At 40.3% G+C, this 27,723-nt stretch overlaps 1 protein-coding gene across 2 annotated transcripts; it reads right to left on the reverse strand.

The window, feature by feature from the left end:
• Positions 1–1,985: 1,985 nt before the first annotated feature.
• LOC131245859 (casein kinase 1-like protein 10) lies at positions 1,986–27,205 on the reverse strand. 2 transcript variants are annotated; one of them, XM_058245594.1, is made up of 14 exons: positions 26,160–27,205; positions 26,002–26,042; positions 24,319–24,388; positions 24,089–24,237; positions 23,859–23,954; positions 22,460–22,530; positions 15,850–15,911; positions 15,668–15,731; positions 15,448–15,532; positions 15,091–15,217; positions 4,663–4,736; positions 4,168–4,216; positions 3,938–4,074; positions 1,986–2,744 (listed from the first exon to the last, which is right to left on the reverse strand). In XM_058245594.1, exons 1-14 carry the CDS (start codon positions 26,233–26,235, stop codon positions 2,460–2,462), a joined length of 1,386 nt encoding a protein of 461 aa, XP_058101577.1. In that variant the 5' UTR covers positions 26,236–27,205; the 3' UTR covers positions 1,986–2,459. The 2 variants fall into 2 exon arrangements, with proteins under 2 accessions (XP_058101577.1, XP_058101576.1); XM_058245593.1 differs by having other exon boundaries at positions 4,168–4,219; positions 26,160–27,204.
• Positions 27,206–27,723: the final 518 nt, after the last annotated feature.

A 27,723-nucleotide genomic window follows, 5' to 3' on the forward strand; every position in this document is an offset into this window, starting at 1 on the left:
TGCATCCGACCACCGGCTTTCAGTGAGGTGCACCTCATAACCACCTTTCCCTATATAACAAATGAACTATACCCCTAGGGTAGAATGTTGTATCTGATTTGGGAGCATGGCAGGTGCATGCATGAGCAATGACTCGCTATGAATGCTTCTCGACCTTGTTCGGGTGCATACTCTCTGTTGGTCCCACGTGGATTACTTATGGCCCCAGAATCATCAAACGCGGATTGCTTACTGACTAGGGGTGTACATCAAGCTCAGCCACTGGCTGACCTCAGCTTGAACTCGGCTCGGCTCGGCTCGGTCCTTGAGCCTGACTGGCCAGCTCGACTTGGTTTGGTCAGCAGCTCAGCTGAGTTTGAGCCAAGATTGAGCCGAGTTCGCCATTTAGGCATTTCCACAAACACCTGGACTGCACCTTCAAAATCCATCCATGTGTAAAACAAAAGCAATGGTTTTACAGGTAGTCCCTTGACTCTCATGCATGAAAGATTCACCCAAGTAAGTTCTTCTTACACATCTTCTTGGTAAGGAAATCCTCTTGCATGCTAGCATGTTGAGTCATTTTATCAAACACTTGGTGAGCAACATCAATGGCAAAGTAACCGAGTCACCGAACTGGTTCTATCTGAGTTCGATTCGAGCTGGATTGATCCGAGTTGAGTCGAGCTGGGGCCTGCTCGAACTCGGCTCAAACTCATTTTCGAACTAAAAAAATCAGCTCGACTTGGCTCGAACGCAAATCGAGTCAAGCGAGCTAACCAAGCTAGCTCAGTTTGTGTACACCCCTATTACTGACACTGCTGGTAGCAACTCGCTACTGAACAGTGCTGTGGGCCCCACCATGATTTTTGTGTTTCTATCCATGCCATCCATCCATTTTGGATAATTACTTTAGGCCATGAGCCCGAAAATGAGGGTTGGAGCACACCAAAGGAAACAGTGGTGATTGAACACCCACCATTAAAAACACAGATCATTGGAGCAGTCCAGTAGTGGCATGGCTACAGGCAGTGTCAGTTTGCAATCCGTTTCTCTAATCATCATGGTTGACGAGAGCCTTGACGCTCTTTTAGTAACCATAGCTGCTATCAAGCTGACTTTGTTAAATTCCCATAGTTGGGTTAGCACTTTGGGTAAATCTATGATAGAAGTGGGAGGGCTGGCTGACTGGGTTGGGATTGGTCCTATTCCGGTTGGGTAATGTATAGATGATTCCCACTAAATACTTCATCAATTCACCAACTCGGTTTTCAGATACCAGCAAGAGCTGAGTCAGGACTCATACCTTAAACCCGGTCCACACCATCACTGTTGCTAAGAAAGTACATAAAGTTAAAAAGGTTTTTCGGTGGAGCCCATGGTTCAGTGATCCATTTCGTTACTATAATGGGTCCATCCTCAATGGCACATGGTACATTGATGCCCCAGACTGAAAGATCCTAGCTATTGAACGTTTAATCTTTTTCTCCATGAATGTGAATCACTACCTTCTTATCTGCTGGGCCACTGTTTGACTAATATTTTCCATCTAGATGATTTTAGGCTAGTTATCCAGGCCAAGTCCTCGCATCAATTGGGTGGATGGTGGTAGGTTCATGCAGCTTGCACCCACCCATATTGTGGTTCATGGGGCATTGATTTCTTTGAAACGTGGGGTCAGGAAAGCTAATTAACAGGCATTCAATAGGTGGATATTACCAATAGCTGACCTGAGGAGCATGCCTGGGCTTGACCCACCATGATAACTGGTGCCAAAAAAATCAGGAGACCCACTCACAAAGAAGGGCTGCATGTGAAAGTAGAGTCAAAGCTGCAAACGGTTTGATTAGAACCTTTCATTGCTTTCAAAGGTGACTTCATCCATCATCAATTGTCTGGACCATCTAAGACAGGACAGGTTGGCCCGTGTGCTGGGATCATCCCTCATTACGAGTAACATAACAATAGAAAAAGAAACATGTTAGTCACAGAAGAGAATCAGTCGATCGAGCAAAAACCAACAGGTATTTATTAATACAAGGAATAAAAAAAAAGATGATGATGATGATGATGATGATGATGAAGTAACAAGAAGGTTCTCATATATCAACAACAACTCCTCCAAGTGAACTCTTCCTTTTTGCTTCCTTGAATGAGTGTCACTCTAAAGCACACCATATAACAGTGCTCAAAGCCTCAGAAAGAGAGATCAACTGGAAATGTTCTTAAAACCTGACACTTCCTATATCATGAATTGATGATACTAATGCCAACTTCAGCTGTGATGAAGAGTCGCAGAGAGATTGGATGATTGCATATACATGTATTACCACCATCTGGATTTTAAGGGAAAAAAGGGGGTGCTGGAGTAACAAATGCTGAGAAGGAAAAGCTCAAACAAGCAGTGATGGGATATGTGTTTCCCTTTAGAGAGCAGCAATCTCTTACCAACTGCCCTCTCTGTATTCTTCCTTCTCATTTCACTTTCTCTTCTCTGTGCCGATGGATAAGAACTCAAAGCTCCGAAGTGGGTCATCACGGGAGCTTCTCATGACCCCAGTGCGGGTGTGGGAGGACCTGGAGTCAACTACGGGTTGGACCCTTTGTGCAGAAGATGGGCGACCGATGGCTGTAAATCGGCTTGTGCGGCCAAGCTGGTCACCGGGCTCGCCAGAGGAGCTGGGCCGGCTGCTTGAGACGACAGCCCTCTTTGACACGCTGCCATTCCGAGAGGAAGAACCATGGCCTCGATTAGAATCAGGACCCTGCAAAGGAGTGTAAGAAGCCATGTGAAAATTCTTCGATGGCATAGTCCCAAAACAACATTAGTTTCAAGGTAAAGATGGAGGCGTAACAAGGAAAACACATTTTGGCACAAGAATACCAAAGTTTCTTTCTCCATTTTACAGACATCACCTATCTATTCATAGGAGACTACTGATTTCTCAAATACCCAATCACTTAAATTAAAAGAATATCAGAGATATTTAATAAATTGACTATTCTGCTTGTTCAAAACAAACACCTCCGGTATTTCTACAACCCAAATTCCCGCCGATGTCTAAAACTTAACATCATCTGTTAGGGTGCAAGCACGTTGCTGCAGTTTAAGGGTACATCTGAAGAAAAAGATATGCCACATGGGAAGTCACCTTCCATTTTCTGTCAGAAACCCTTGCATAATGCACAAGGCCAGCTTAGGATGACGAACACAGGCCCATGCCGCATGGCACTGATGACAGAAAAAGACTACGAAGGTTTCAAAGCCAGAAAGTAGTGGAGGCCAGATGGTGGACGAATATTGACCTGTCTTGAGGCATAACAGATCACCAAGCAATTCAACAAATACTAGTGAAGCCACAGCATGCACTATAAGATGACTATAATATACACGTGTCTTTCAAAATGTTTCGAGTACCTGACTTGCCAGCGTTTGTTTTTTACCTATAACAAATTTTCTGAATGGATTTTTAGCAATCAAATGATGATGATGATGGATTTTAACAATAACTTACCTACTAAAGCAAACTAAAAATACAACAAGGAAATACAGAATCCTGAAATGTGATGAGGCTTAATCGATCCTTCTGTGAGACTGAAATACAAATGAGATCATGTTTGCAGCATGCATTTGAATGCAGTTATCAGTCTAACAAGTGGGAATAACCAGATTGTGGTTCTTTAGCATTCCTATAGAGGGTTTGAGCTCCAAGTTAGAAGTGGAAGGAACATAACTTCAACTTGAAGACTAATTCTCCTCGTTATAATAAACACTAGGAAATGTCACTATTTTCTGTCATTTCCTTCCAATAAACTTATTGTTTGCAAGCATTCCTCTATAGGAACATAACTTCAAATGCCTGACTAAGAAAAATAATTAAAATTTAAAAGCTCAAGACAGAAGAAAGAGAGGCCTTCAATGAACAAGCGTACTATATTTGTCATTGAAATTTCATACCGCATCCTTGGATGATGCAGCTGGATCCTCCAAACCCTTGTGCTTGTAGTGATCGCCATGCAAACCAGAACCTGAAGTATTTCGTCTAGCAAATGCTTCAACTGCACCTGAGAATCTATCCCGAATCTCTTGTCCCACTAAACAAACAAGTTGGGTTTAAGCACTGAAGAATTCATAGTAAATGAAAAAGAGGCTGCCTCATAACTGGAATTTTGAGTAGGAGGACAGACCTGAGGTCCTTTCTGGCCTTTCTGCAGTTGTGGCTGTTTTTCCACTAGGCTGCTGAAAAGGTGACAGAAGAAATAGAATATGAAACACTAATGAAAGGAATAAAGTTTCTGCAAAGATGAAAGTACCCAAACATTGTAACAAGGAATCTCCATTGACAAGTCAAATGAGCTACGACATGACAAGGATGATAAGGGAGAGAGGGAAGAGGGACAAGGACAATCCATTGACAAAGTCGAATGGGAACTGCCATGACTAAGATGAATCTCAAATTTTATCTAGGTATATTTTACCATATGCTATGCTTTTCAGAACAAATATTCATTTAATGATGCATAATTTAGTACATTAAAAATGGATGAGCATTTTAGCATGTCTAAAACCCATGTTTTTGTCCAGGACTTCATACACATCTGTGTCCAAGTTACATACTTTAAAATAACTAAAACACATGCAGTAATGAAGTCCACACCGTAGAGGTAACTTAAAATTCTTACCCGTGCTCTTGAATTGGCACCAATCTGAGGGTACTTCAATATAGTCCAGTCAAATACATAGTCGAATTGATAACCTGCAGTTTTCAGGAGACAAATGCAGCTAGAAAGTTTTAAAGCTCTAGAGTAAGCTCACACACCCGTCTCAAAATCTCAATACGTGAATTTCAAACAATTTCAACAAATAAAGGGAATGAAGATATCCTAGGAGTTAAGATAGAAGTGCCACTTGAGTCACAGGCTTATTTCAAACGTACACACTAAAAGAAGGTAAGGGGCAGTTTTGATTGAGGCATATGGATGACTTAGATACTTCAATAACAAGGTATTGTAATATCCGTGGATTGTAATTGTAAAAGCATTTCCGTATGATGATCCTCAATAGCTAGGGAAACGGACAGGCCATATTGAACATACTACAAACAAACAATCTGGCCATTGATCTAGACCACCTATCACATCATCTCACTATTGATTGTCCATCACTATAAAAAATAACTTTGGTTAGGTGATCCAGACCATCCATCTGATGAGTAGGAAAAAATGAACAGCCCATATTGATTATACTATAAACAGTTAGAAAATTGATCTAGACTATGCATCATGTGGGCCCCACCCTTGATTGCCCATTACTATAAAAAATCACTTCTATTAAATAATCCTAACTGCCAATTCAATGGTTAGGGAAATGAGTGATCCATATCGATCATGCTACAACCCTTCAATCATTACCATCCATCATGTGGTCCCACCCTTGATCAGTGTTCGGAATATTGACATTATCGGCTGATATTATTGTTATCGCTGGCTAGCGACACAATATCCGTCAGAAACCCCTCAGAAATTATTTTAAAAAAATCTATGTATCGTGCAATATATCGCACAATTTTTTGCAATATCACAGATATTATCTGCAAATTTATCCCTTTTATCCACGGATTTTATCCCAGACTCACGGATCTACTGTAGATTCTGTTACAGACTCACGGATCTGCTGTAGCCAACAACCATTCAACGATAAAAGGGTAGATAATGCCGGGCTTGCATAATTACCAAAAAAAAATAATTTTAAAAAAAATACAAAAATAAAAAGAAGAAAAAATAGGGAAAAACTTTCAATTAAGAGGAGATTTCGGTACCTATAAAAGGAGATTGCGTGATCGGAAGTAGAAATTGGTGGGTCACTCGATTGATCCATAGCAGTGCACCGTAAGTTCCACAATCCCGATTTCCTTACTCTTTTTCTTCGAATAGAAGCTAGATTCAAATTGGCCGAGAGATTTCCGCAAGAAATCTGCAAAAACCCCTAGATATTTGCGTTTGATTGAGGGAATTTGGGATTCTTGGAGAGATTTTAGGGTTCCGGTCCTTCCGGAACACTTTTCTATTTCGAAAATGGGAAGTGGATTCGCTACTAAAGTGACGTCACCAAGTTTGTGGGCTCCACCATGATGTATGTGTTGTATTCACATCGTCCATCATTTTGGAGATCATTTTAGGGCATGAGACAAAGAATGAGGCAATTCCAAAACTCGAGTGGACACCACCACAGAATAAGTGGAGACACTAATGCCCACTGTTGAAACCTTCCCAGGGCCCATCATAAGATTTATTTAAGATCCAACCTGTTAATAAGTTAACACAAACATGAACGAAGGGACAACATAAATATCAGCTTGATCGAAAACTTTTGTGATCCCCAATAAGTTTTAATGGTGGGCATTCAATCCCCACTATTTTCTGTGGTGCGGTCCACTCGAGCTTTGGATTTGCCTCATTCTTTGGCTCATGCCCTAAAATGATATCTCCAAAATGATGGATGGTGCGGATACAACACCTACATTATGGTGGGGCCCACAAAAGTTGGTGACGTCTGTTGCGGGAAGCGGATTGGCTGGTGTACGGTGTACCACACAGCACCAACCTGGCTGGTGTGAGTATGTGTCATGCGAAGACAAGAAGCGGATTGCGTACTGAGTAGTTGTACTGAGTAAACTATGTGGGGCCCATTGTCATTCATGTATTTTATCCACTCAGTGCATCCATTTGAACAGATAATTTTAGTTCTTGAGCCAAAGAATGAAGCATATAAAAATATAAAGTGGACCACACCATAGGAAACAATATGAATTGAACATTTACCATTGAAAAATTATTGGGGGCCACTGAAGTTTTAGATCAAGCTAATATTTGTGTTGTACCTTCATCCATGTTTGCAAGATCTGATGAACAGGTTAGATGACAAATAAACATCACTGTGGGCCTTAGGAAGGTTTCAACGGTGGAAATCATTAGTCTTACTGTTTCCTGTAGTATGGTCCACTTGAACTTCTGATATGCTTTAATTTTGGGCTCAGCCCCTTAAACAATCTAGGAAAACAGATGGACGGCATGGATAAACCACATGCATTCACAATGGGACCAAAAGAGCTTACTTAGTACGATAAAAGCGTACTAAGTAACTCAGTACGCAATCCGATTTTGCAAAGATGAGCGCTGACACTACTCGAGCTTTGAGTTGTAAGAATGGTCCAAAGGAGATCAAAGTAACATGGGCCCCAAAATGATGTATTTATTATATCCACACCGTTCATCCATTTTCCAAGATCATTTTAGAGTAGCAGCCCAAAAATGAGTCATATCCAAAGCTCAAGTGGACCACACCACAAATAGAAGTGGGGACAATGATTCTCACCGTTAAAACATTCGTAGGGCCCACCATAACGTTTATTTTCCATCCAATCTATTCATAAGGTCACATAGACCTGGATGAAGAAGAAAAACAAATATCATATTAATCCAAACCTTCTGCGACCCCCAAAAGGGTTTCAATGGTAGACGTTCAATCCCCCACTGCTTTTTACAGTGTGGTCCACTTGATCTTTGGATGTCTTATTTTTTGGCTCAAGCCTTATGACAAGCTCGCCAAATGGACGGACGGTTTGGATATAACACATACCTCATGATGGGACCCCCAAAACTTGGTGACGTCAACACATCAGCCAGATCGGTGGTGTGTGGTACACCTGCCAATCCGCTTCCTGTTGTGTCGCGTTAGCTCGAGACAAACAGTCCTGTCACGGGCTTTAGGGGGTCCACTTAATGTATATGTTTTATCCAATCCGTCCATTCATTTTGGAAGATCATTTTAGGGCATCAATCCAAAAAACGAGACCTTTTTAAGGCTCAAGTGGACCACACCACAGAAGGTTTGGATTAAGGGAAAATACAAAGATCATCTTGATCCAAAACTTCTGCAGCCTGGATTAAGGGAAAATACAAAGATCATCTTGATTCATAACTTTTGTCGCCCATAAAAAGTTTTTAATGGTAATTCATCATTGTTTCTAGTGGTATAATCCACCTGAGATTTGGATCTTCTTAAGGTTTGGGATCATGCCCTAAAATGAGATGGGAAAACATATAAATGGCGTGGATATAGAAAAAGTACATCGAGGTGGGCCCCACATGTTAGAGTAACACTCACTAAGGTATTATCCAAGGGGTGTGATTGAATGCCCACCATTAAAAACTTTTGTGGGCCCACTTTAAGTGGATCGATAATGTTTATTTTCCATCCAACCTATTGATAAGGCCAAAAATACTTGAATGCGGGTAATGTACAAAGATCAGCTTGATCTCAAAAATTTATTGGGCCCACCATGATGTATGAGAATATCAAATAACTCCCAAGAAAATGGCTACTTGCATGAGACTATCCAACTTTGGTGTCATATAATATATTGCATGTATTTTTGTCTTGAATAGCTTACTGCCTATGGATAATGCTCTATGGCCCCACCATAATGTATGTGTTTTATCCACGCCATCCGTCTATTTCCCGGTAATTTTACGCCATCCATCGATTTTCCACGCCATCCAAAAACTGTTGTGGACACTAGGAAGTTTCTAATGGTGGAAATCCCTACTGTGTGGTCCACCTGAGATTTAGATAGATCAAGTTTTAACATAATGTTCTTTTACACATAAAATATGTTGGGAGGAAGACCCATTCCCGATAATCAATTCGGAAGTATATGTAATTTATGTAGCCTTCCTTTGAGGAGTGAGGGGGGAACCCGCTTGAATGAGCATTTAGCGGGAGGTTATCGCAATGTTGTGAATTGTCCCAAGTGCCTACAAGATGTGTGCGAAAAGATGAGAGCTGTATTGGAAAAAAAAAAAAGTGTGAAGACAAGAGATGAACGACATACATGGGAGATTGAGATTAGGGAGAGTTGAGGATATCTTTGTATATAGTGGAGGAGGATGTAGTGGATATCGATGACGATGATGATCCTGATTTTAGACATACAGTTCATGAATCCATGCGGGATGATTGGGATGGGGAGCAGGAGAGTAGGCCTAGATTTGAGGAGTGTCCTCATGAGCGTGGTAGGGGGAGTGGGGCAGGAGGGAGATATAGGGGTATGGGGAGGAGTAGTAGCATGCAGGTGCCGGATTTACCGTCAGATCCGATGATGTAGAAAGAAGGGGGAGGGATACAAAAAAAATTAAAGGGCATGTTTAGTGGAGGGGATGTAAGGAAAAAAGTTGGGAAGTTTATTGTGAAGTTTTTCATATATGATCAAATCCCAGCGAATGCAGCAGCGAGCCCACACTTCAAGAATATGATAAATGAAGTGCAGCGTGGGGGTGAAGGTGTGCAGCTGCCCACGCCCTTTGAGATAATGGCCATGTATTTTGATGAAGAACATGGCAAGATGAAGAAATATGTGGATTCACATAAGCAGTCATGGGAGATTTACGGCTGCACTGTCATGTGTGATGGTTGGACCGAATCGACGTGGATGTCGGTCATAAATTTTATAGTTTGTTGTAGAGGACGGGTAGTTTTCTTAAAGTCCATAGATGTGAGCGATAAGATTAAAGATGCAAACTACATTTATAAATTAACATACCATGTCATCAGTGATGGTGGGAGGACGAATATTGTGCAATTTGTTAAAGACAATGGGAGCGCATTCGTCTATATAATATAATATGTATTGGACCCCTTGCTCAACGCATTGTATTGATCTCATGCTAGAGGCAATTGGGAATAGGACGTCAGTGAAGACCACTATTACCGATGCACAACTCATCACGACCTTCATATATAATTACACATGTTATTAGCCGCAATACGCGAGAAGTATGGTGGGGATATAGTGCGCACTGGGGTAATGTGATTTGCCACATTATATCGCCCAAAATAGCCTCCTCAAACACAAGCAGAGGTTATGAGAGTTTTTCATTTCACATAACTACACAGTTTGGGCTAAGAAGGGGAATAGAGTAACCTGGAGAATCAAAGAGCTCGTGTTGCGCCACTTGTTCTAAGATCGCTTACGCGGTGTACTTAGTATTCTGGAGTCCATTTATGTGGTGTTGAGGATGGTCGACAATGAAGCGAATCCATCGATGGGGTCATTGTATTCCTCCATACAATTGATGAAAGAAGCTATCTAGGCTAAAGCCCCCAATGCATATAAGTGGGTGCATGCAATAATAGACGACTGTTGAGAGAGGACACTTTCCAACCCACTACATGAAGCTGGCAAATACTTGCATACTTTTTTCGTCTATATGCTCCAATACTTTGCTATTAATGTCTAAATATTTGAATCATGTTGGTTTTCAACGTATTTCCTAAATCCAAAATACCACTACAACTAGAGGTGGGCATGTTGAACCCGATCCGACCCGACTTGGTACCGTTCCGAACAGAACCGACGGCCTAGATCAGCCCTGATCGAGTCTGTCCATCCAGATCCGATCATTTTTCGGTTCGGATTCGGATAGTGGTGTATCCGGACAGAACCGATCCGAAAACCCGGACCGAAATGATCCGACCCGACCCGACCCGGAATGTAAATAGCCCTCTATTTTACAAAATATCCCCATATCTTTGGCTTTTCATTTGGTGCCAAAAAAAACCCGCCCAATATACACTTGAGCCCCCAACTCTATCTCTCTCTCTCTCTCTCTCTCTCTCTCTCTCTCTCTCTCTATCTCTGTTTATCTCTCTCTCTCCCTTTCTGTTGAAGATGAAGGCAAGAAAAAAACTAGTTAAATATCCTACGGTAGATCAAATACCTTTCTTTCTGCAGTTGAGTTTCGGAGATTTCTCTGTCAAAGAGATATACACTGCTATACGGTGGATAGCTGTGTACGGAAGAGAAAGAGAAAGACCGACGCATCAGAGATTGATCGAAGAAGAAGAAGATTGGCATACGGCTGTTTACAGGCGTGACGGTCAGATCCAGAGACGGAAGCGGACGTTAGCAAGTTCTGTGGGTCTAATCACGAGGTATGTGTTATATCCAAACCGTCCATCCATTTGGCAATATCTTATTAAGGCTTAAGACAAAAATAAGATAGATTAACTATTAAGTGGACCCCACTACGGAAAGCCGCAGGGGATTGAACGTTTACCATTGAAACCCTTGTTGGGTTCATAGAAGTTTTGGATCAACATGAAATTTGTTTTTCCACTTCATTCAGGTCTTTGTGACCTTATGAATAGATTGGATGGAAAATAAACATTATGGTGGGCCTACAAATTGTTTAACGGTGAAAATCATCATCTCTGCTGCTATTTATGGTGTGGTCCAGATGATCTTTGGATCTGATTCATTTTTTTGGATAATGCTCTAAAATGATCTCTAAAAATAGATGAACGATATAGATATAATAAATACATCACTATGGGGCCATGTAACTTTGATCTCCTTTGAACCGTTCGTACAACACAGAGCTCAAGGACCGTCAGTGCTCGTCTTCGCACGACACGTACCTAAAGCAGTTGTATAGCTGGCGTGAGCTATAAGACCATAGGCAGTACTTGTTGCCTTGCGTACTGAGTTACTCATACGCTCTTATCGTACTGAGTAAACTCAGTTGGGCCCATCGCGAATGCATGTAGTTCATCCATGCCGTCCATTCGTTTTGCCAAATCATTTTATGGGTTCAACCCAAAATTGATGCATATACAAAGCTCAAGTGGACCATACCACTAGAAAAAGTGGAAGTATTGATTTCAACCGTTGAAAATTTTTTAAGGCCCTCAATGATGTTTATTTGTCATCCAACCTGTTCATAAGATCACAAAGACATGGATGAAGGGAAAACACATATATCAGCTTGATCTAAACACTATGTTGTCCCCAAGAATTTTTCAACGGTAGATGTTGAATTCACACTGTTTCCGGTGGTGTGGTCCATTTGAGGTTTGGATATACTCCATTTTTGGGATAATGCCCTAAAATTATGTTTCAAAAGAGATGGACGGAGTGGATACAATGCATGAATGTCACTAGGGCCCACTGAGTTTACTCAATATGCTTACCGTACTGACTACGCAATCTGCTTCCCTTCATGTAAAGCTTCTTCAGGAAGCTTTCGCAGTGAGATATTTTATCCCATTGGGTAAACTACGTGGGACCGTTTTAAATCTTTTTTTGGTTTATCCACACCGTCCATTAGTTTTTTCAGATCATTTGAGGGGTTGACGCTAAATTTTAAGTATATCTAATAATCATCACACCATAAGAAATAGTGAGAATAAGGATTTCCACACCGTTGAAAAAATGGATGATCAAACCTCGCCCAATCCGATCCGACTCAGTTTTTCTGACCGAGTCGGAATCGGATTGGTTCAGACTAGTAGGGATTCGGATCTGTTCGAGTTAGATGACTCGAATCCGGTACCGGATCTGCTCGAGTTCGGGTCAAGCTATGCAGACTTCGATTAGGGTCGGGTTGGACCGAATCCGATCCGACTCGGTCCGATGCCCAGCTCTAACTACAACAACAAGAAGAATCTCTATGCTGACAATGACCTGAAGAGAGTTGTACATGAAGTGTGCGAGCACTTATTCCCTGACTGACTGTTCAGGGAAAGGCACATTCGGTGCTAAGGTAAATATATTCTGCACCTAAATTCTCCATATTTGTAACTTAATGATTCCATACTTACCCTTGGCAACTATATGCAATCAACAGATTGCTAAATTTCACGATGCGACCAGAATGTTCGGGTGTCATGCCTCAAAGATGTCGAGGACCACCATGATGCCATGCGAGTGGCTACATTTAAAATTACTTTCCACATTATTTTACAAAATTAAAAGTAATGAAATAACTTTAAAATTTGCAGGTGAATGGTGGGCCATGTATGGGACTGATTGCGAGGTTTTACAGCGGTTAGCTGTCCGTGTGCTCGCGCAGACAATCTCCTCCTCGCCCCGTGAAAGAAGTTGAGAGTAGCAATGATGGCGACAGAGATGGCGGCGGCGAGGGTGTGAGTCAATCTCAAAGGCCTCTTAGCCCTTTCACTGGGGAGGGGGGTTTCAATCATGCTACATAGTACCCTGACCATGGTTCTCGTCCAAAACTACTACGGCCCCGTCTTATCTACAATAAGACATATAAGCGCCAGATGTTACAAAACAAAAAACAAACACAAAAGCTTTCTGATTTTGAGGAGCTATTGGCAAAATGCATGATGGATACAAGCGTTCATGTGAAGCGAAGTGGCTCTAGTTCTGGTTCACGGATGAGGGAAAGGAGCTTGAGTTACAGGCTACAACATGGGTATGGATCACAGACACATGAGAGTAGCAAGTGGATGTGGGGAGCGACTCCAATAGTTATAGATCATCATTTTTCGACTACGGTAAGGACTTCACTTCCACATACGAGCAATAGTATGGATATGGAGGGCAGTATGGATACCAAGTAGCTCCATCTATGCCAATTCCATATCCATATCAGCCACAGATGATGACTATTACACTGTACCCACGAATGGGCGTGTTAGTTCAATTTGGAGAGGATGAGTAGCAACGTTCTGTCAGGGAGTATCTTACTTGGTACTATTCTACTATGACCTGTGCACAGTACCGTCGATTTGTGAAGAAGCAATATTATTTCCAACCCTGTCAAGGTGGAGACAATGATTACAAGCCACCGTGTAACTCTGTGGGTCTAGGCCATAGCCATTCACATCAATGGTAGGTATGTTTTATAATTTCTACTATATCTTTTGCTTTTGAATGCATTGGCTGTGTTTTCATACATGTCTTGATACATTTATAAATGTTATGCATCATATTTGAATATAGTTGTTTTAGTTCAATTGGATAGTGCATAGCTTAGGACTCTATGCAAAGGAAACCTATTATGTACACTTCTTTTTTGAGATTTTATTATTAAAAAGTGTGTATTAAGGTCTTTTTAAATAATCCTTGAAGTTCCATTGAAAAATTCAACCATTTTCCCAATGTTTCCCCATGTTTCCCAAAAAGTGCGATAAATTACGCGATACAAACGATATATCCTGTGCGATAACCAATACGTATCTGTATACCAAGGGTGCGATACATTGCGCGATACCGATATTTCGAACATTGCCCTTGATCACCATTAAAAAATCAATTTTATTGATCCTTACCATCCATTCAATGGTTAATGAAATGGATGTTCCATATTGAATACATAGCATATGTTCCTCTTATTGCTCTAGACTATCCATCATGTGGGGTTCCACCCTTTATTGTCCATCCCTCTTCAAAATTCAATTTTGTTGGATGATCCTAACTGTCCATTCAATGCCTAAATGGAATGTCCACATTGATCGATACTAGAAATAATTCAAGCATTGATCTAGACCATCCATCATGTGGTTCCCACATCCTTCTCAAGAAGTCACTTTGGTTAGATGAGAATAATATTCCAATCTCATGTCTAAAGAAATGGATAGTCCATATTGATCATACTAAAAATGGTCCAATCATTGATCTAGACGATCGTGTGGTCCCACCCTTGATTTACCATCCCTCTCAAAAGGTCCCTTTGGTCAATGATCCTAACCATCCCATCAATTCCTTGGGAAATGGGCGGTTCATATTGATCATACTACCATTTCTGGTCATTGATCTAGATTCAAAACCATGTGGGTCCCAACTTCGATTGCCCATTCCACTCAAAATCATTTTCATTGTGTGATCCCAGCCGTGCAATCAATGGGCAGAGAAAATGGCTCATCCATATTGACTAGACTACAAACAGTGATACTATTGATTTAGACCCATCATTATGCGACTCCCACCTTCAACTGTTCATCCCCCTAAATAAATCACTTTGGTTGGATGAACCCCAATTAAAAAGCTTAGATGATGATGATGATCCTAGTGTTTCCCACCTGAGATTGCTCATCCTTTCTGGTGGAAACTGGGAGTGAAAAAAATCCTAGTTTATTTTTTATTTTTGGCATGGTGATTCCCTGAGGCATCTGAATTTGGGGTATTTCAAAGTCCAACAGCCCCAAATACAGAAATGGCACCCCAAGTGGAGGTTGGGACTCTCCAATAATCCATACGCCCCCAATCCAAACAATTCCTAAAAGGTAGTAAGTTTGCAATGTACCTTCACGAATAAAGAGGTCACGAAAAAGCCTCTTCAAATATGAGTAATCTGGCTTGTCCTCAAACCGCAAGGATCGACAGTAGTGGAAGTATGAAATGAACTCTGATGGGTATGATTTGCATAGCACCTGTAGAATAATTGGCTTAGTCTGCTCACTTGTACCATACTAAAATGCCAAAAAGGAAAAGAAGAAGCTCTTGACGAGTGAAAATGAGGAAGTGATCAGGACATCAGACTTAGAAGCACATTGTCTGACATCAACTCTTGTTGGGACCTTATAATGAATATATAAGTTTCTAAAATGCTTTTTTACTGAAGAATGTTAAAGGGAGACTGTTGTGTTTGCGATGACAATACCTCTACAGGGGTTAACATCTTTTTTTCGCTGATTTTGTCATACTTCTGCTTTTTAGTGCCAGCTTTCAAACCCTGCCAGGGAAGGCTGATACACAGTAACAATGCAACTTAAGAAAGAGAAGGATGGAAAGAAACTCCCAAACTGAGAAATACAGCATATCACAAGGAAAAGAGGGGAAATAGTGAAGACAACTAAAGACAGCTCAGCTATATATTTGACCTTCCTCTTAAGAAATACATAAGCACATATCCAAGAGACTCCAGATCATCTCTCCTGCTTTGTTCTGCAATGCAAACAAGGAGAGGAACTCTGATCAGAGTAACTAAAATGTGGAGGTCTGAATTGGTGGCGGCAAGAACATCAATAAGGCATTTCAGTAATCAACACAATGCTGTACTCACCAACTCCAAGGTGGGTATTTACACTCGCATACCGAGCTGTTCCTGTGAGATTCTTGTTTTCCCTGTAAGGAAAGTAAATTTGATGAGCATTCACATTGTGAAAAATAAGGAAGAAGCAAAAGCATGGAAACAATAGCAGAAAGCAGGGTCTCGATGCATGGCTCAGTGGTAGGTGCTATGCATTTCAACACTGGATTCCCAGTTTCAAGTGCCTGTGTGGGGTGTGTGCGTGGGTGAGTGTGTTATATATATATATATATATATATAAAGAAGAAGAAGAAGAAGAAGCAGAAAGCAAAATGCAACTGAAAATGTCAATTTCCACAGAAGGTTGAATTACCCTAATATATGATCCACAGAAGGACAAAATGAAATCAAAATGTCAATTTCCATATGTGCCCTTAACTACATGATCCACACTGCTTACATATGAAGTTATGTCTGTGTGATATCTTTTTCTGAATTTGCAATTTCAGCAAGTTTTGCATCAACGATTCACAGTCCAACAAGTATGGGCATTAAATCATATGGAATTTAAGAAACAAGCAGATAACAAGATGGGATCCAAGAATCCAAGCAATCGGAAACCAATACTTCATTTACATGGTGTAACCTTCTCTTTTCAAGTGCATGCAATTGAAGGCAAGATGGTTTATAAATTTATCTGTTTTCTACAGAAGTAGAACTGTTATACTTCTTTTGGCCAATGTTTTCAGTATTGATATCAACAGATGTATCACACCCTTGGAATATGAAAACATATTGGGTATAGCATGGGAAAAATATCAGATATATTGTGTAATGTATCACCATTTTTTGAGGAAACATAAGGAATTTGGTTGAATTTTTCAACGGAATTTCAGGGGACGTTAAAAAAGACATCATTACGCACTTAGAAATCAAATATCACAAAAATAAGTGCACATAATAAGCTTACTTTGTATAGGGTCCTAAATTGTGTTGTATGAATGAAGTGATACAACTATATTTAAAATCAGTTTATATCATTTATAAATCTAAAAATGTGTATGAAAATGCAAGCAATCATTCAAAAGCCAAAGAAAAAGTAGAAATGTACATGTGGCATTTTCAATTAATTGTTTTTTCAAAAAATCCAAAAACCTCTGTCAATCTGGAGATTCTAACATATCCAACGTGATTTTTTCCATATTCTAAATTGCAATTTAAATGAGCAAAATGAGGAAATTTTTGGATTTTTCCCCAATATTCCCACATTTTTCCCAAATTCACAAATCGGAATATAACTAATATTAAGATTAGCCAACACCCACAAACACTTGCAAATTAAGGCTAAATAAATGCAGATCAATCTGAATTTTTTGAAAAAATATAAATATTTAATATTAGTTTTTGATAATTTTTTATTAAAAAATAATTTTGTTTAAAAAAGATCCAAAAACCTCGACTATTCTGTAGATCAACCTCCAACATGTCCAATATGATTTTTTCATACTCTAATTGCAATTTAAAAGGGGGAAATGGGAAAAATATTTCCCCAAATTTTCCTAAATCCCCAAATCAGAGGTTTGAAATCCATCATTAAGTATGCAAAACATGCAAAATCATGGATTTCCATCTTAATTCTAGTGATTCCAAGTGATTTACAAGAAAAAAAATAAAATATTTCTCACCCTTTGAAAATCGGGCCCACCCTCTGTCTGATCTCGATTTCCGTACAAAATCAAATTCTCTCCAAAAAATGGAAGGGGGTTGGTCGGAAATACCTAAAAAATGGATTACAAGCAAAAGATTTAAGGGAAAATTGGATATTTAAAGATTTTTAGAAATTTTTTTGAGGAGAAATGCGAGGAGCTTGTTAGTGGGAAAGTATCGATTGATACCATCGAATGTATCGCTAATACCAAGTAGTATATAACAGATGATATTTTTTTAAAATATCGTTTGTATTGTACCAACATATCGCTGATAAAATGCGATATTTGTCAATATTTTGTGCAATACCTGGAAGTCCATAGACTTCTGGGATGTTTTGTATCGGCCAATAGCATCGATATTACAAAAACTGCTTTTAGCACAATTGAGTATGAATAGGCTATTAATCATCAACCATGACGCCCTCAACCTAGAATATGGGAATTTTATTAGTTAATGTGGTTTAGTAAGAATAAATTTCCTCTAGTTCTCCGCTGTCTGACTAATGTTATTTATATGAATAAGATTGTTTAAGCTACCTTTTTTGCAGGGTGCAATTTGGGAATTCCCCCTCCCTATGTGCCCTATTCAAAGTTTGAAAATTGTTTGAGACTTCTCTTACAGGCCTAACATGTCAATAAGGATGATGAAAATCCTCTAGCCGATTAGGATCCCCTATGCCTATTCCAATATGTTTCAAGACTGCCCTTGATGGTTTCAAAAACGGGTTGATGGGTGCATCTAGTAGACGAAAGCATGGGACTTGCCAATATAATTAAATGCCCAACAAGAGTTGGCACGCATGATTGATTATGAAAGATCATCCAATGTGCATGACTGAAGAAATGCATGGAACATGCTGTTTCGACAAGAAACGAAGTTTATTTCGATAGAGGAATTATCATTCAATAATAACGAAGAAAATATAATAACATTCATCATCATAGATTTCATTAATTTTGAGTTCGTTTACATCCTCTTGTTTCCCTTGATTCTGAAACAAAGTATAATGAATCAACACAATGACATGAAAAAGTAGTCCAATGGCAATTTCGGCAACATTTCGACTTGTTTTGCATCCATCGGAGCGACAGAGAGGTTGTGCGGGTCCAAGATCCTTGCTTCAAGCCAACATTCGATGAATATATACCATGAAAGAATCCACAAAACTGCAAAGAATAGAGCTATGGGGACACTTGTTGCGCCTAAGGACAATGTACCCAGTTGCACAAGCGCGCGCAACACACTCCTGTTGCGCTCGCAACAGGCAAGGCATCTTCCCAATACCTACTTCTTTTCTCTCTCTCCTTGCTCTTGGCACCTCTCTGAAACTTCTAATCTTCCAAATGAAAAGGGGAAGGGGTATTTATAGGCTATCACGCGTCTGAAGCCTCGATCTATGTGCCACGAGCCCATTCTGCGCAACAAAACCTCCATACCCACGCAACAGATCTATCCGCGCAATAGGTCTGTCCACATAACAAAACCTCTTGTGAAGTCTATTTCCGCGCAACTGTCATCTGTGAAGTCTGTTTCCACGCAACTACACTCTGGACGTATGTTTTTGCACAACTGTCATCTGGACGTCTGTTTCCGCGCAACTACACTCTGGATGTCCATTTCTGCAGCAACAGGGAGTGGAAAGTCTATTTCTGCAACAACAGGGACTGGGAGGTCTGAAAATGCTGCAACAGGGACTGGAGGTCTGAAAATGCATTTTTTGTACACCAACACATGCCTGCCTCACTCCTTTGTTGGTACTATTTTATGACTAGTGAGCTGGTGACAGACACCTATGCTTGGTGAAAGTTAGCACAAGTAAATGCCAAAAATAATAATAATAATAATTTTTTTTTAATGTTTCTGAATCACCAATCCACATGCAAACTCACCAATTGTTTATATCTCAGTGTGCAAACCCTTTCTGCCCTAAACTGCTCACTGAACATTTCCTCATGTCCCTCATCTCCTCATTAACTCTAATGCAATCTAATGAGTGATTCCATGGCATCTTCTTGTGGAGGCTAGCTAATAGGGTGGAGGTGATACAGGACATGAGCCATTACAAGAATTTGTTTTATCATGTCTTTTGGGGGTTTTTGTGTGTGGGTGTGGAATGATGGGGGATTGCTGTGAGGCCAAGACTCTCTATGAAGGGTATTGCGAGATCATCATTGTATTTTGGGACCTCCTTGACAATGTCCATTTTTTGTCTGATTTTCTCTCAATATCATTCTCCTCTTTCACAAGATAATGAGTGTCACTTGGATGCTAGGTTGCATGGGATGCAATGAGAAATGGAGGGTGGATGAGTAAGTGCATTTAGTCGGCTAGATTTTTGTCCTAGTCAATGGGTCACCCAAAGGATTATTCGGGAGCTCCAGAGGCATTTGGCAGTGAGATTTCCCTCTACCCTTTTCCTATTTGTGGTAGTGGCTGAAGTTTTGGCCAGAATGCTGGAAAAAGGGTAGGAAATGGGTATTTTTCATGGCTTACGGTTGACAAAGGCAGCTCCCTGAAACTCCCCTCCAGATTGTGTTTCTAAGAGTGGCTTGTTTGGTGACAAATATTGACATTTTGTTCTTGCGGTGCTACTTAGCGATAGTTCATCTACATGGCTGCCTCTGCACCAAAGAAATTTATTTGACAAGGAGATTCAATATCTTATCAAGTTTCTAGACAATATCCACCCTTATGCTCTATCTGAGGGTGAGAGGGACCAAATGGTGTGATCTGAGGATAGGTCTAGAAGCTTCTTCATTCACTCTTTCTGTAAGATGCTGGGCTCTTCATAGGAGGATGGGGATCCGGTGCATGCTGTGGAAGTGGAATTATGGGCTCCTCCAAAAGTGGGGGGTTTTTGCATGGCTAGTAGGGAGGAAGCGGGTGTTGACTGTGGACAATCTCCAAAAAAGAGCAATGATCATTCTTAATGTACATGTTGTGCATGGGACATGTGGAATCAGTGGATCATTTGTTTGTTCATTATCTGGTTCAGTTCTTTCATATCCTTTGGCATGTCATGGGTGCTGCCAAGTTCTAGGGAGGTGTTGTTTTCATCCCAACATGGGTTGAGCCTTGGAAAGCAAAAGAGGACATGGTGTTGTTTTCATCTCGGAAGTGGAATTATGGGCTCCTCCAAAAGTGGGGGGTTTTTGCATGGCTAGTAGGGAGGAAGCGGGTGTTGACTGTGGACAATCTCCAAAAAAGAGCAATGATCATTCTTAATGTACATGTTGTGCATGGGACATGTGGAATCAATGGATCATTTGTTTGTTCATTATCCGGTTCAGTTCTTTCATATCCTTTGGCATGTCATGGGTGCTGCCAAGTTCTAGGGAGGTGTTGTTTTCATCCCAACATGGGTTGAGCCTTGGAAAGCAAAAGAGGACATGGTGTTGTTTTCATCTCGGCCTTTGGACCTTCTTTTTTTTTTTTGGGGGGGGGGGGAAGAATGAACGATAGATGCTTCAAGGACTTCAGCTCCTCGGTGCCTCAAGCAATTCGCAGGGCAAAGTTCTGCTTATTGGGGTGGATATCATGTATAGATGCTCTAACATATTGTAATTTTTCATTTCTTTGAGTGGGGTATAAGCTTTTGCACCATCTTGGTGCTCGTTCAATAAAAAGTCATTCCCTTCCAAATAATAATAATAATAATGTGTCACTTTTGACTCAACAAAGATACAAACATATCATTATAAAAAATGACAACTTATTCCGAAGAATAAAACTTGATTCAAAAGGCATGATCAATAAATGACAAAACAAAGAAGGCTACCGGAGGAAGGCAAACAGCTATGCACGGATGGGAAACTTAAAATAATCCTTTGGGTGATAGAAGAAAATTAGAGACTAATCATGATTTCACTTGTCTGCCAAAGGAGGAACTTGATCATAAAACCCAAACCAAGAACTTGAAAAGTCTTTAAGCAGTCTACATCCTATTTCCTGGTCCAAAATGAATGTAATTTGGGAGAGAGCAACAGGGGGAACCCACAAGAGAATAGGCAAGCCGACTAAATTAAGATCCTAGTAGCCTAGACATATTTTGATTGGTGAATATAAATAACAGGACAATAATCAAGTTCAAACACGGATTATTGAAGTCTCATTACTTGATGTTGTAATAACTACTGGAAACAGGGAATACTATTACATTCCTGAATGGTCCATTCCAACACAAAGGAATAAGAAACAAATTTCCTGAATAGTCCATTCAAGCAACAATTAGACTCAAATGTCTGAAGTCTCAAAAGCAATGGCTGCTGGGAAGCATCACTGTTTTTTGTTTTTTATTTTTTATTCATGAACAATGGTTTGTGAATTTATCATAAATGGTCCATTCATAAATTTGTCTGTGCATGAACCAATTGGACTCCTCAATGGCCCAGAAATCAGATGTCTCAAAAGCAATGGCAGCTGAGATCCGTCCTTGTGTCTGGTTTTTTTTTTTTTTTTTTTTTCTAACGATCAACAGTTTACAAGTTGATTCATAATGAAGTGATCATCTACAACCAGAAGCACAGTACAACCCCTCTTTTTATGCCCTGAAAATTTTTTGTTCACACTTTCAAGGGAAAATGCCATAAAAAATAGCTCACAGACAAAGTTAACCTGCAGCCGTTTGTAGGGGATCGACCCCACATGCACACATCTTTTTATAGGCAATATTTCCTCTTATTCATATACCATTTTTTAAAGCCAAGCAGATCCAGCAAATGGCTGCACCTATTCTTATCCAGATTCATATGCCGAAATGCACTTGGGCTAAAGGATATGTTGACTAATCTACCCCTTGCGAATTATGTTGGGCTACAACGGCAAAGCTAGCTCAAATACAGATGCCTGAGTGGAATTTAATAGTAGAAAGATGTGTCACAAAGTGCAAAAACTGCTCTCATATTTCTTATGTACAATGCAGCTAACGATGTACCTGTATGGTATGTGCTTATGAGTTTGGAGATCCCTATACTTTTTTGCAAGGCCATAATCGATGATATATACCTGCAGTAAAGATGCATCAGGAATAGATGATTTGACACTATAAGGATACAGGAATTCCTCTCACGTTATAAATCAAGAAATCACTCAAATGAACAAAATTGATATCTCATCCTTGGACAAATCCAATCGAAAATATATCATCCTTAGAATATGAAATTTCAAATCAGGATATCATTGCTCAAAGTCTCAAACTACAAAACTAACACCTTATAAAAACAAAAAATAAAAAATCCCAGCCTTAAATAAGTTACACATACTGAACCACATGGGCAATATCTACAGCAACTAAATATCAGTTTGACAGTAAAATTACAGAATTGTCCAAAACAAGCAAGGCTGATCAAATGTTCCAACATCAACTCCTTTTATTTGTTGAACATAGTGGGGTTCGGTCTGAGGTGGTGAAAGTGGATGAAAGCATGCATCTCTAACTGGTTTTCCATCCTCATAAATGGGATCACCAAAGGTTTCTTTTAGACTTAAAGAGTGAGTGCAGGATCCAGCAGGGTGACCCGCTCTCTCCTCTGCTTTTCTCTATTGTATATTGAAGCCTTATCCAGATTACTTGAAAGGAAGTTGTCTGCTGGTCTTGTTAAGGGTATACTGGTTGAACCAATTCTACGGCGGGGGGGGGGGGGGGGGTGGTTACTCGTGTCCAATATGCAGGTGATATCCTCTTGTTTGGTAATGGCCAGCTGAGGGAAACATGCTCTTCAGAGATACCTCAACTATCTTTAAGGTTGTTTCTCACTTAAAGGTTCTAGGCAAAAGCAGCATCACTGGTGTCAATCTTGAAGAGGATCTGGAGTCTCTGATTGCAACAGAAATTGGTTGTGTGGTCTCTGGTTTTCCTATTAATCTTCTTGATATCCTAGTTTTGAAAGGTCATGCGGTTGAAGAATTCTGGGATGGGATTATTGAAAAATAGAACAGAAGGCTTACACAATGGAAAAGTAAACATATTTCATTGAAGGCACTAGGTCATTATTTCACCATCATCATCTAAGCCTTATCCCAACTAATTGGGGTAAGCGGCTAAAGGTTCCTATCCAATTCAGAACTCTCATTGCAATTTGATTGCATCATTGGTGATCTCCACAAGTTGTCTCACCTTAACATTTTAGCATAAGGCATTATCAAACCAATACCACTGCTCTCAAGCCTCAAGGCCACAAAAGTGGCAGATACAAAGATGAGCATGAGAATTCATCTAACAAAGGCAAAATTTTCATAAATAACACTGAATGGCATAAGAATCCCCATTCCCTGATATTCACATGCATATACCTACAGAAGGAAATGATCATTAGCATGTGCTAAACAAGTACCTGATTAGCTTTACGCCCTAAACCCATAAGAAAGTTGTCGGGCTTTATATCGCGATGAAGAAAACCCCTTGAGTGCATATACTCGACCCGATTAATCTACACAAAGACCATGAAAAGCAGCATTGCCATGGCAGTCAAACTCACTACACATACATTATTCTGTAACAAGGATATTTCCACTTATCAATTGGAAACAGATCAGAGAATTTGGGAAAGATGGGTGTACTTACTAACTGATCTGCAAGCATAAGCACAGTTTTTAATGTAAACTTCCTATTGCAGTAGTTGAACAAGTCTTCCAGGCTGGGACCAAGAAGGTCAATAACCATGACATTGTACTGGCCCTCCACTCCAAACCACTTCAGATGGGGAATTCCCGCTTCATTTAAAAATCACAAATCACATTCAAGACTAAGCTTCAATTAGGAAATAGTAATACTGTATCTAGTAAAGGACTTACTCCCTCCTTGAAGAAGCATATACAATTTAGATTCATAATGAAGCTGAGGATGCTTAGTTTTCACAGGTTCCTGCAAACCATAATAAATTGAGTATTTTGGCTGAAGATGGACACTCAAGATGGTAAAAAATTTAATTAGAAATGCACTCTGGTAGAAACCACAAAAAGAAAAGGAAAAAGAAAGAAAATCCACACAACCAACAAGACCAAGCCAAACAAAATCACAGGTTTGTACCAATTAAAAGTTCTGTTTTACATCATAAAAGGGGTCATTCAATGTTCAGTAAAGATGTGGCAGCTGCATGAAGGATTCAATAATGTTTTATTTGTATGATGGAACTTTAAAGAAAATTGTATATCCCTTTCCTTGATATTGTTTCTCCAAAACACACTAGAGTGATATAAAATTCATACAATATTAAGAACCCAAGTGAAACTCCTATGATCTTATCTAGGATGTGGAGTAAGGATGATGCAGAACAATTAACCACTTGCTTTAAAAGCTTGAACTAATAGAGTACGGTGAATCAATCCATTTATCTCATAGCCTAGAGCCCGTATCACATGGGTTAGGACCTTCGCTGAACCCCCCTCGTGGGCCCTACTTCACATGGGTTCCGCCTCAAACGAGCCACCTGCTTCACATGGGCCGCCCACCCCAAGTGTACCCTTGCATCCCACAGGCCACCCCACTCGAGCCCGGTGTGAAAATGCTCCTGCATTGATCACCCCGGTGAGGAGTCTCGAACACGAGACCTCCTGCTCTGATACCACTTTGATGCAAGACAATTAACCACTTGCTCTAAAAGCTCAAACTGATAAAGCATGGCGAATCAATCTCTTTATCTCATAGCCCAGGGCCCACATCGTGTGGGTTAGGACCTCCGCTGAACCCCCTTGTGGGGCCCACTTCACATGGGTTCCCCCTCACATGAGTCACCCGCCTCATACGAGGCACCCACTTCACATGGACCGCCCACTCCGAGTGTGCCCCTGCATCCCACAGGCCACTCCACTCGAGCCCGGTGTAAAAATGCCCCTTCATTAAAGGAGACAGTTGGCGAATATTATAGCACCAATTTATCTTCAAGGAAGAAACTAAGAACCCAGTTGCACTAGAAGTGGAGATAGGTGATCCACTCAAATGGAAGATCAAAGACGAAACACACATTGTTGAGGATCAAATGATGGAGAATTCAAAGCGTTTAGTCACTTGGGGCAACAAAAAGAAAATAGGCATCAGTGCTTTGAAGATGGAATGTAATAGAGTCTTGTCCAATGAAGAGAGTTGTATGCAAAATACAGACCAGACACGCAGCTATTACAAAAATTCACCACTATCAAACTACATATTTTTCCCCCTGAAAGATGGCTATCAAACTACATGTTAAAATAGACAAAAAAGAACAAATGAAAAACCGGTACAAGTTTTACCCATGATAAACGATGCATAGCTTCAAACACAGTAGCAAACAACCAACAGAAGCAATTTAACAGATTTCCTTCAAATTTCTTTTGCACCGAAAACACATCTTCCGCATAGTAGAATCCACAATAAAAAATAGATGTTTTAATTGAAGAAAGCTGTGTTCACTAGGGTTTCACAAATCCAATTTGTAATCATTAAAACAATTCAATAACACAAGTAAATTTCCATGGAAGATGAAGGCTACAATATCATACCAGCTTAATGGCCACTTCCTCTCCACTTTGTATATTAACGCCTGAATCACGCCGAAGCCACAGAGACATGAGAATAAGTGTACATGAAAATACATGGTCTCAGTCCAAAAAAGATAAGTAAAAAGGAAATACCAGTGAACATTGGTAATACGGCGTACCTAGATAAAGCTCGCCAAAAGATCCGCTCCCAATCTTCCTTCCGAGATTAAACTTTCCACCAATGACGTGCTCCATGATCTAATCCAGTTAAAAAGAAGCTGAATCCAATCGGATCCACAAAGGATTGCCACCAGATCCTTCTCTTAGTTGATTCCAACCTAATCCACGAATAAATCTCCAATTCCTATCTCAATAAATCCCTAAACTTCCCTCACCAATGTAGAAAATACCAGAAAAATCTCTCAGTTCAGCGCCAATTAAAGCAAAGACCGGACCTTTCTCCAACTATCCACCCAAAAATGCTCCCAAATCCTCCCAATATACCAGAAAAGACCCGTCAAACCATGTAAATTTCACCCCACAGCACTAAACAATCAAAAACCTCACTAATCACTACCTTCTACGATAATCAACCAAAAAAATCCCAAATCTCCAAAGAGAAACGCACAAAACCTAAAAATCTCGATTCCAATCGAAAAAATACCAACCACTCTTCGATTGTCTACCCAAAAAAAAAAAAAAATCTCCAAACCTCCAAATGTTAAAGGAAAAAAACTGAGAACCCTAATAATCACCTTCAGCTCTCATTTAAAACCCTAAATCAACCAATTTCCTAATCATCCGTCAACCTCAAATCGAAAACCCTAAATCTAGAATACCGAACGAATCGACACACCAAATCTCCGGCTACCGCCGTATCGCTATCCCTAATTCTCAGAAAACAAAGAGAAATTCGTAGAATGCGATGGAACGGATTCTGAATCAAGATGCTTCGATCCAGAAGAAAAATGCAGAAAGAATGAGAACTTTTTACCGTGAAGAAAGACAAAACAGAATCAAATGCGGCGAATTTCAAGGGGAAAAGGGTGTGGAAATTTCGATCTCTCTGTCAGCAGATCTGAAGACGAAAGGAGACGATTTCGCCTCTCAAATTTCGGAAAATTTTCAGGGGTTTTATCGGAAATGAATGTAATGAGAAAGAGAGAGAGGAAAAGAAGAAAAGAGAGAATGATGAGGGAAAGCTGGCGAGATTTTTCTTTTTCCCATTCTCCGTATTTTGCTCTTACAAGGATTCCCAGGGCCCACAGGCAGCACCTTTACACGCGGCGCACGTGTTAAACATCTCAGCCGTGCATGGCATGGGACTCACCAGATGATAGGCCGTTTTCAGTTTTTCTTGAATCAACGGTTTTGATCTTCGCATTTGGCCGGTTAAACAACCGGGGCCGTCTTCATTGGACGGTGCGGTCGACCTCGGTCTTGCGCTCACGTGCTCAACGTGTGAAGTTACGCGTAGAAACGTGGTGGAACTTTCGCGACGCGGGTTGTCTGAACTCACTAGTCACCACGCAAGAGCGAGCTGAGTAAGCACTGTGGGGTCCACCTTGATGTATGTGTTTTATCCATGCCGTTCATCCGTTTTTTCAGCTTATTTTAGTGCTTGAGTCCAAAACGGAAGAACATCAAAAGCTTAAGTAGACCACACAATAAGAAACAGTGGGAAGTGAATACCTACCGTTGAAATCTTCCTTAGGCAGAAGTTTCGGATCAAGCTAATATTAG

This window comes from Magnolia sinica, chromosome 5, assembly GCF_029962835.1.
Source record: "Magnolia sinica isolate HGM2019 chromosome 5, MsV1, whole genome shotgun sequence".
Classification (NCBI taxonomy): Eukaryota; Viridiplantae; Streptophyta; class Magnoliopsida; order Magnoliales; family Magnoliaceae; genus Magnolia; species Magnolia sinica.

What these genes read in the sequence shown, in the direction of transcription:
- LOC131245859 (XM_058245593.1), bottom strand. Translation starts at nt 26,235, where the DNA reads ATGGAGCACGTCATTGGTGGAAAGTTTAATCTCGGAAGGAAGATTGGG. An exon ending in AAATACCCACCTTGGAGTTG is followed by an intron (nt 15,732 to 15,849) that starts GTGAGTACAGCA and finishes TTTGCATTGCAG; the next exon opens with AACAAAGCAGGAGAGATGAT. An exon ending in CTGCATCATCCAAGGATGCG is followed by an intron (nt 2,745 to 3,937) that starts GTATGAAATTTC and finishes ACTCCTTTGCAG; the next exon opens with GGTCCTGATTCTAATCGAGG.